Here is a 10,189-nt window from a genome sequence, read left to right on the forward strand (position 1 = left end):
TCAAAAGCTCTGCTCACGACCTGTGTTTGATCCCAACGGAAGTTGGTTTCAGGTAGCCGGCTCAAGGTCAACTCAGCCTTCCATCCTTCCGAGGTCGGTGAAATGAGTACCCAGCTTGCTGGGGGTAAAGGGAAGATGACTGGGGAAGGCACTGGCAAATCACCGCGTAAAACAAAGTCTGCCTAGTAAACGTCGGGATGTGACGTCACCCCATGGGTCAGTAATGACCCAGTGCTTGCACAGGGGACCTTTACCTTTACCTTGGCCCTCAGCAGAAGATTCTAGAGAGCCATCAAATCAGGGGTTGTTGGACGGCTGCAGAAGAAGGCAGTTTAGATAGGCAAGCTGGCACATGACAGTTATCAGGCACTGCCCCCAGCTTAACCCCACCGACTCCACCCGTCTCTCCCCTACAGGATCTCGGAGCAGCCTGGGCTGGACCCCGTGACGGCACGAGCCCTTGTGGTCATGGAGCTCCCTCTCTCTATCGCTGGGTAAGGGCTGCCTCAGAAAAGCAGTGCTCAAGTTTACTTGCTGGGCTAAAATGCAGACATTGGTTGCTTTATTGTAAAGAAAGATTCCTCCTTGAGACGCATGAGGAACCGGAGGAATGATTAGGAAACATATATGATAAGGAGCCATCTGAAATCTAATAAGTGCTCATTGGCCTTTAATGGGAAAAAAACCATTTGGGTGTTCAGTTCTGAAGTAGCATGTTCTCTCTCTCTATGAGCATTCCAACTCATTCCCATGAAAGCATTTGTGGTGTAATGCTTTGCGAGAGTCTCTTAGGCATCCTCTTCATATACCTTCCCTCTTCACTCTGTAACCCAAGGTGTAGATTCTTGGGCTGCCTCTGCATTGGCACAAGTGCAGGGGACAGAATACAAGGGGTATCTGCTGATGAGCAGCTGCCTCTGGTGATGCGCACTGCAGAGGAGGGCTGTCCTGGTCCCATACTCTTCATATTGTCTGGATCTCTGTTGATACGGGTCAGTGCCAGTTCCAGGTTTTTGGAAGCTCTAGGCAGGCAGTGCCCAGAGGGAGCCAGCATGGTGTAGTGGTTAAGAGCGGTGGACTCTAATCTGGAGAAGCAGATTTGATTCTCAACTCCACATGAAGCCTGCTGGGTGACCTTGAGCCAGCCACAGTTCTCTCAGAACTCTCTCAGCCTAGCAGAGGCAGTCAATGGCAAACCACCTCTGAACATTTCCTGCCTTGAAAACTCGACAGGGTTGCCATAAGTCGGCCGCAAATTGATGGCACTTTACACGCACAAGCTGAATTAAACTTGTTCTGATCTGAATCACTGGTCCCAGAGACTTTGTTCCACATGGCAATTGGGTACATAATAGAAGAAACTAGTCTTTTGGTACTCGGGCAGCCTTGGGAGTCTATGCATGTGGATTAGTCATTTGCAGATCAGCAACAGTTGGATTGCCATTCATATGTCTCTTGAGATTTTTACACGTCCCAGTCCAACCAGTCTTCCTCTCTGCAGGTTCGCTGAGCCGCAGCAGCTCTTCTTCAGTGGGCAGGTGCGGGGTGAGAGTGCCATGAAGCAGGAGAGTGAGGTGGGCAGCCCTGTGCGCTACAAAGTGACGGTGAGTGACAGGGGCTGGGTCTTGAGCCCTTCCATGAAGTGCCTGCTATTAGCAAGTTATAAGTAGAGAGGGAGGAAGGTTTTGAGCTGAACCGATGACCACTCTGCAACTGTGGTGGTGGTGGTGATAGGGGGAGTGGGATCTAGAGGATCGGAGATAGGAAATGGTGAGCTAAGATTGTTAAGAGCATAAGAAGAGCCTGGCTGGGTCAGACCAGTGGCCCATCTGGGTCCTCTTTCACACAGTGGCCACCCAATAGCTCTGGCAGGCCAACAAGCAAGGCATAGAGGTCCTCCCATGAAGTTGCATCCTAGCACTGGGCTTCAGTGGTTTGCTGTTTCTGAGTTCTTGGGGTATACCTAAGTCTTTTCTATTCATCACTGATTTATCTTTGATCCTTCTCTATATAATGTGGAGGATGAGGATGCTTCTGTTCCAGTAGTTTTTCTTTTGAGCACATAAAGCAGATAATCTCCTTCTTAATCAGCCTGCAGTGTGAATAACAAGATTTTTTTAAAAAAATGTTTTTTTTTAACCTTTCTAGTGTGTGGGAAAGTGTGACTATAAAGGCAAAGGGTGGTAATTATCTCATAGTGTGTGTGTGGAATAAAATCCGTAGGGAATTGGTAGTAGAAAGTGCTTCCTTTTGTCCCTGGACATCACTTTCATTCCTGTCTAAGCCTGGCTGGCACTCAGCTTCACACTCTGTGTCCCCCTGTCAGGTCTCCAACAGAGGCCAGTCGCTGAACACGCTGGGCTCCGCCTTCCTCAACATCCTGTGGCCCCATGAAATCGCTAACGGGAAGTGGCTCCTCTACCCACTCCAAATGGAGCTGGAAATGTCGACTCAGCCGCAGAGACGTACAGTCTGCAGCCCGGCTTCAAACACACTACGCCTAGCTCTGGTATGAAGCATAAGAATTGACATATGCAGGGAAAGCATCATATGGTGGTGAGAGTATTTGATCTTCTTATCTCACCTTTTCTGAGCTTTGGTACAGGAACTTGGCACCCTCTGTAGCATGTGATAAAGCAGCTCTCCTAGAGTTACTGTTGGGCCCCTTCTAGGGACATCAAAAACATAATCATTTAGTTTTCCAAATATTTCAGCCAACACAGGCATCCCATATTTGGGACATTTATCAGCAAAAGACATTTTTTAACTCTGAATACATCTGCAGGGTTTTTCCCCCACTTTTCAGTTTTTTCTGCAGTTCTTGAATTGTAAATGCACATGGCATGTATGATTTATTGTGCATTGTTTCCCTGTACTAAAGCATAGACCTGGGTTTATTGTATGCCATTCCTTATACAAAAGTGGGGCCTTAGCTATTGTTCATTGTTCCCCTTTCAAAAACATAGACCTGAATTGTTTAATGCATTCCCCCCATGCAAAAACAAAGGCATGGCTTTATTCCATGTTATTTCTCATTGAAAAACTCAATGCTGATCTCAATCACTATGGCACACGATTGTGGATCTGCTGCTTTTTTAATGGATCCCGGGGGGAAAGATGTGCCAACCTGTTACTTAACTGAGATGTGTTTGCTGTTGTGTGATTTACTGGTTTATTTGTCTCAAGCGCAGTAAATCACAAATATCTGTGGAATCACTAATCCCTTCCTCTCTTCTTTAGGAGCCACCTCACCAACAGGGCAGGAAGAAGCGAGAGGCTGACCAGGCAGGCACCCCCAGTCAGAAGCTGACGTATTGGGAGCGGCGAAAAAATGTCACCCTGGTGAGTGAGGCAAGGCATGGGGGCATTTGTTGGGGCAGTGGAATGGCTTTCAATCCATTCATAATAAGATTGATGTGCAAGCATGAAACATGGCATTCTGTGATTCCCAGTACAGTAATAATGGCATAGTAAGAGACAGCGTGGTGTATTGGTTAAGGTGTCAGACTAGGATCTGGGAAACCCAGGTTTGAATTCCCACTCTGCATGGAATCTTATTGGGTGACCTTGGGCCAGTCACACACTCTCAGCCTCAACCCTGGCAAGTATTTGGATGGGAGGCCTCCAAGGAATAACAGGGGCATGACACAGAGGCAGGCAATGGCAAACCCCTTCTGAACATGTCTTGCCCTATGGGGTCGCCATAAGTCAGCTGTGACTTGATGGCAAAAAGGAGGGAGCAAACTTAACATGTTACCTAAAATGATACTGTTACAATTATAAATATGCAGCTCATGGGGGAGGGAAAGCAGTTGGGAGATTATTTGAATTGAAAATGGGCAGCAGTGAAAGAGTTTATCTCCTCTTCATTCCCCCCCTTTCCCTCCACTGTAATGTGTATGTGTGCGTAAAGTGCCCTCAAGTGCCGCTGACTTATGGTGACCTCAGTAGGGGGTTTTCAAGGCAAGTGAGAAGCAGAGGTGGTTTGCCATTGCCTTCCTCTGCAGAGTTTTCCTTGGTGGTCTTCCTTTGAAGTATGGACCTGTTTACCTTCTGACATCTGATGAGATTGGGCTATACCATGCCACCTCCCCCCCCTGCCACTACTACTCTACTCAAAATTCCAGTCTCCAAAAAGTCTTCTTTTCATTTAAAAAGGGGGGCATTACATGCATCTATGTGTACCCTAAGATGAGTTTCATGGCCTGTCCAGTCACTATATACACGCTTCCCACTGTGAATACAACTTGTGCAAAGGGAGAAACATGTGGCCACTATATGATGCTGTGTCTCCTCACACCTTTGTGTGTGTGTGAGTGGGGGGGGGGAATCCTCTCTCATCTTACCTTGTTCTAAGAACTTGGAGCAGACCCTGTGTTCTGAGGTAATGAGGGCCAGAAATAGATTCTTTCTGTTAAATGACAATCAGGGTTCCCAAGATGGATGCTGTGCTAGAAACCAGACTCTTGTCATGTACAGATCACAGATGTTTAGGCAGCAATATGCATGAAAGCACTGCAGGTAGCTACTCAACTGGTACTCTGGTGTCCAACAACAACAACAAAACCCTCTGCCTTAATTTTTGTTTGATACAATGGGTAATGTTGGGACTGAGGAAGGCTCGGCTGCTTGGAACCATGGTCCTTTCCTAGGTCAAGCAATCCGCATATGCTTTCCCCCCTCTTGCTTCAGGACTGTGATTTGGGCACTGCTCGCTGTCAGCACTTCCAGTGTCCTCTCTACAGCTTTGACCGCTCGGCTGTGCTCACCATCTGGGGCCGCCTCTGGAACAGCACCTTTTTGGAAGTGAGTCTAATTTTCCTTGCTTGGGGGGCAGCAATGTAGAAATCTCTGGAGTTGAGCACTGCAGCTCTTACGTGGGAGACTCATCCCAGCAGATCTAATTTTGGTCAGGGGACATGAGAGAAAGTGGGCTGTAGTAGAGTATCAGACTAGGATATGGTAGACCTGGGTTCAAATACCCACTCTGCCATGGAAGCTTGATGTGTTTGATCTTGGGCCATTCACATACTCTCAGGCTAATGTGCTGTGCAGGATGGTTGTGAGGATAAAATGGAAGAGAGGAGAATGATATAAGCCACTTTGGATCCCCATTGGGGTAAAAAGTGGGGTATAAATGAAGTAAATAAACAAAACGTTAAGGATTACTTCCATGGTTATCCATATTTATAGGAACTGGTGTGGCTTAACTTATAACTGTGGTGGCATGCAGTCCTCGAGCAAAGTTTGTAAAATGCCACTGAGATGTGGCACAGTAACCAACGCGAGATAACCAAGTACCTGCTGAAGTGTCCTGCCTTGACTCTGTCATTCCCGGGGGGTGGGGTGTCCCAGTGATCTCTGGCTGTTCCGATCTCTGCTCTCTCTTGCCCTTAGGAGTACTCAGCAGTGACATCGGTGGAAGTGATTGTGCGGGCCAGCATCACAGTGAAATCCACCATCCGCAACCTGTTTCTGAAGGATTCCACAACACAGGTGTCAGAGAACTCACAGTGCAGTTCCTTTGCCCCCTTCCCCCTTCTTCACACAATGCAAAATATTTGGCAGCACTGGAAGGAGTTCTCAGGATGTACCTTCTGACCTCGCCCCCACCCCCTGCCCCGCCCACAGTTACTGCCATTGCTAATTCAGGGAAAATAAGAATCATAAACTGCAATGCAGTCCCATTTCTCCCTGTCCCAGCAAAATATTGGGACTTATACTTACCTGAGGCAAAAAGCAAAGAAGGGTCTGCAGTCAGCCAGGAAGAAGGCCAATAGGAGGCTTCTGTTCAGACCAACCATACAAAAACTTTGTACCTTCTTAATTAAATATGAGATTTTGCATGCAAACAGCAAGGAGTGGGGTGAGATCTGGGGGATGTGGTGCGGATTGCTGCTCAAGTGGTGGGTTATGCCTCCATCCCAATCGGTCCCTCTGAATTCACCCTTTCTACAATCACCGTCTGTGGTTCAGCAAACCTTAGTGATGTCTGTGTCTTGGTTACCTTAGATATGTCTGTTCTACTGAGGCTGGTAGCGGACAACTTGCACATTTGGGCTCATCGCTGAGTGGGATCAGTTCATCTGGTGATTACTTTAATTTCTCATTGTACATTTGGGTTGGCTTCTCACCCTGGCTGCTACATTCTTTCTCCCAGATCCCAGTGACTGTCTACCTGGACCCGAGCGTGGCCGTGGCACGGGGTGTGCCATGGTGGATCATCCTCATTGCTATTCTTGCTGGGATCCTTGTGCTGGGCCTTCTGGTTTCCATCCTATGGAAGGTATGCTGGCCTGGAGGAAGTGGCAGTGGTGAGGTGGGATGGTTCCTTGGGAATCTGTTCAATGCCGAGTTGCCTTTCTGCGAAACTTGAGATTCTGTCCCTGTACCAGCCTTGATGAGAGCCAGCGTGGCGTCGTGGTTAAGAGCAGCAGACTCTAATCTGGAGAACCAGGTTCGATTCCCCACTCTGCCACATGAAGCCTGCTGAGTGACCTTGCGCTGGTCACAGTTCTCCCAGAACTCTCTCCACCCACGCAGAGGCAGGCAATGGCAAACCACCTCCGAAGTCTCTTGCCTTGAAAACCCAAGGGTGTTGCCTTAAGTCAGCTGTGGCTTGACAGCACACATACACACACAAACACTGGCCTTGACATTGGAGTTTACCAGAATGATCCCAGAATGATCCCAACTTGCTTAGTCATGTCAAAATATGCCCTCTGCCAGCAAAGGCCCTAGACCAGGAATAAAGGCTTTGCTAATGGCATCTCCCGGAGATTACTTCACTTGGACCAGGAACCCAACCCCCAAGAGGCCATTCCCCTTAATAGTGGGAGTCCCTGAAATCACACAAACTCATGAAGTGGCCTGATACCGAGTCAGCCCATCGGTCCAACAAGCTCTGTATTGTATACTCAGACTGTCAATGGCTCTCCAGGGTTACAGGCAGAGGTCTTTCACATCATCTACCACCTGATTCTTTTAACTGCCAAGGCTGTGGATTGAACCTGGGACCTTGATGCCAAGCAGATGATCTACCACTGAGCCATGGCCCCTTCCCACATATTCTCCAAACAACAGCACAGTATCAACTAGAAGACACATTTGGAGATACTTGTATGTAGGCAAGATCCTATAGTGTCTGCCCTGTGGTGCATGATGGGAGATTAGAATCTGCTTGAGGGCCAGTGGGTTCTTGGGATGCCGTCACCTTTAAGGCAGCTACTCACTCCTGATACTCCGGGCTTTAAATCCCGTTTCTGGGGACTGGCCACCAGTCTGATGATTTCATTCATACTTCTCCCCACTCCCAGTGTGGCTTCTTCAAGAGGACCAACCAGGAATCCAAATACTCCACAAACTATTACCGGGCACGGCTGGCCATACAGCCATCTGATGCTGACAGGCAGGCCATGGAGGCCTAGTGGTAATGCCTGGCCTTACCCACCTAACTGACTCTGTGCTTGTATGTATGCAGCAATGAGAACACAGATGTAGAAGAGGAATAGCAAACAATGGACTGCTATTTATATGGCATCACTAAGAATACTAGTGCATGTGCAAGCAAACAGTGCTCCTTTGCATTCCAAGTGCATACAGGGGTGTGCGTGCAGGTCTCCGCAGCTCAATGCACAGCATAACAGGAGAAGCTGCAGTGCCCGAGTGCATGTGTGTTGTGAGAATATGGATTGTAGTGATGCATGATCATGAAATAACCATAGATATTCAAGAATTTTAGCAAATGAGCACCAGAAAACGGAAGTGTTAAGATGCTCTTGGAAATGACAACATGGACGTATGCAACAGAACATAATTCTGCAAATGTCTGGGAATTCAAGTGCATGCGTGCAAAATGTGTTAAAAATACTCAGATGTGTGCAGCTACAAAGGAGTGCAGGATTCTGGGACCAGTTAAAGGGCTGTTGTATGAGAGAACATGGGTGTGCAGAGGGATTTGGATCAGTGATACATAAGCGAATCTAGTTTATGGGGCCAGATAACTCTCCTGTTACTTCTGGTTCCCCCATAGTTCAGAAATGCAGGTGTTTCAGACCATATGGGTTCCCCTGCCCCCAGGGCCGGCGCTACCATTAGGCGAACTAGGCAGTTGCCTAGGGTGCAGACATCAAAGGGGCACGGAACTGACCTGAGGGTCATTTTTTTAAAAATTTTTTAGCAGTTTCAAGTTTTGTGTTTTTATTTTTTCTACAAGACATTTGTTTTTGAAAATTGGTTTGCAGTGGGGGGGCACAAGTAGTTAGCCTCGCCTACGGCGCAAAAAAGCCTGGCACCGGCCCTGCCTGCCCTACAAGTATTTATGCCAGAATGAAATGTGCGGTCCATGTGGCTGGCTTTCTACATTTATTGCAGGAGTATCTTAGGTGGGACTTTTGCCCAAAGCACTTCCTGCACTACTGATGGTATTTTAGAGCATTTGATTGAGTGTATGGTTAAGCTGTCTGAGTGTGCGAGAGAATACAACTGTGTAAGACTGTGCTCACAGTGCATATGGAGGCATACAGGAAGAGAGCATGAAGATGCAAGAGTACAGGAGTGCCTGGATAGATTAATTCTCATGAACATTGGTGTGGGAAATGTCAAAAGACATGGTTACGTGTGATGTGTTCCAGAAGCATGATGCGTGTTGAGCTGAGGAATGAGGACTGGGAGCCGAAATGGTAATATTATCACTTATAAAATGGTGAATGTAACTTGTGGCCTGTTGATGAAACATTGGACATCCTGTCTCCCAGCAGTCTCACGCGACGGCCTGTTGACTACATTGATTGATTTAACAGCAAAGGTTTCTTCCCTTCTATTTAGCTGGGCTTTTTCAAGCGTACCCGCTATGAAGAAGCCAAGGTACCACAGTATCATGCAGTCAAGATCCCCCGGCAGGAGCGCCAGCTTTTCCGTGAGGAGAAGACGGGCACCATCACCAAGAAGGACTGGATTACCAATTGGAATGGGGACAGTGACGGCCATGTTCCTGCCTCTGCCTAGATGCGTCCACATTTCAGCCTCCTATGGCAAGCCGCTGACTGGTATGAAGTGGCTACCAGAGGAATGGCTCTGGTGGCACCGGCCTGCTCTCCTCTCTGGAAGATCTGTGAACACTGGACTGACCCGGGGGAGATTGTCAGCAGAGAATTCAGGGAGAAGTGTGCTTTAGCACTTACGGTAACAGATTCTACAAGGCCAAAGATTCTTAGGGTTTATCCTGGCCCTCTTTTTTTTTCTTGTAAAGCTGGATAGAACCTGGCGTGAGAAACTGATCAGTCACCAGAAGGGCACCCCTGCTTTGCTTGGATCACCTGCTTTCCCAGTTTCCCGAAGAATCATCTGATGAGAATAAATCAGCGCACTCTGGTATTGAGTGCTTGAACTGTACATCCTCACCTCTTCACTGTGAATGTGGAATTTATTTGCTCTGAGAGCCAATTGTATTGGGGGAGTAGGGGGACAGAACTTGGATTCTTTGGGTTTGTTACTCGGTTTCAAAGCCTGCTAGCTTTTGTAATTTATATAGTCTCTGTAATTACACTTGAGGCCTGAACTTGATGGCCAGGGTGGCTCTAAAATGACATGCTTTAGTATTAGAAGTCTTTACTATTGTTACCAAAAGGGTGCCACCAGAAGATCCTTTTAGTTGCTTTCCAGGGGATTGCTACCTTCTCCAAAAACAAATAAGACAGTCACATACCTACCCTATGACAAATATGTATGGGTAGCCACAGCCTACCAAGACAATTCGGTTCACCATTGCGATGTGGCAACTAGCAGTGGAAGGATACGCGTCACCAAGAAACAGGCTTGAAAACCCTTGAGTCTGCTCAGAATGCAACAGGATATTTCCCCAAGCTTTCTAACGCCTCCTTGGTCACTACAACGCAGTGGCAGCCTTGGCTATGTTGTCACACACAAATAAATTCACATCCTGGGTAACCTCAGACACGTGTCTTTCTGGCCACAGTTCTTTAGAACATTTATAGGCTAGTTTAATACCTCTTGTGTTTCTCAGTTTCTTTGGGTGTAGTGGTATAGCCAGCATGGTATAGTGGTTAAGAGCAGTGGTTTGGAGCAGTGGACTCTAATCTGGAGAACCAGGTTTGATTCCCCACTCCTCCACATGAGCGGCGGACGCTAATCTGGTGAACCGGGTTGGTTTCCCCACTCCTCCACATGA

At 47.6% G+C, this 10,189-nt stretch overlaps 1 protein-coding gene across 1 annotated transcript in view; it reads left to right on the top strand.

Annotated features, from left to right (window-relative positions):
- Window positions 1-9,274, top strand: part of ITGA7 (integrin subunit alpha 7) — a 76,051-nt gene extending 66,777 nt beyond the window's left edge. The window contains exons 18-25 of the mRNA XM_056856805.1: window positions 417-494; window positions 1,502-1,604; window positions 2,327-2,509; window positions 3,241-3,342; window positions 4,693-4,806; window positions 5,398-5,496; window positions 6,161-6,286; window positions 8,827-9,274. Coding sequence (XP_056712783.1) covers window positions 417-494; window positions 1,502-1,604; window positions 2,327-2,509; window positions 3,241-3,342; window positions 4,693-4,806; window positions 5,398-5,496; window positions 6,161-6,286; window positions 8,827-9,006 — 985 coding nt within the window. The 3' untranslated portion in view covers window positions 9,007-9,274. The remainder of the gene's footprint in view (window positions 1-416; window positions 495-1,501; window positions 1,605-2,326; window positions 2,510-3,240; window positions 3,343-4,692; window positions 4,807-5,397; window positions 5,497-6,160; window positions 6,287-8,826) is intronic.
- Window positions 9,275-10,189: the final 915 nt, after the last annotated feature.

The sequence above is a fragment of the Euleptes europaea genome, chromosome 1 (assembly GCF_029931775.1).
Source record: "Euleptes europaea isolate rEulEur1 chromosome 1, rEulEur1.hap1, whole genome shotgun sequence".
In the NCBI taxonomy this organism is placed as follows: Eukaryota; Metazoa; Chordata; class Lepidosauria; order Squamata; family Sphaerodactylidae; genus Euleptes; species Euleptes europaea.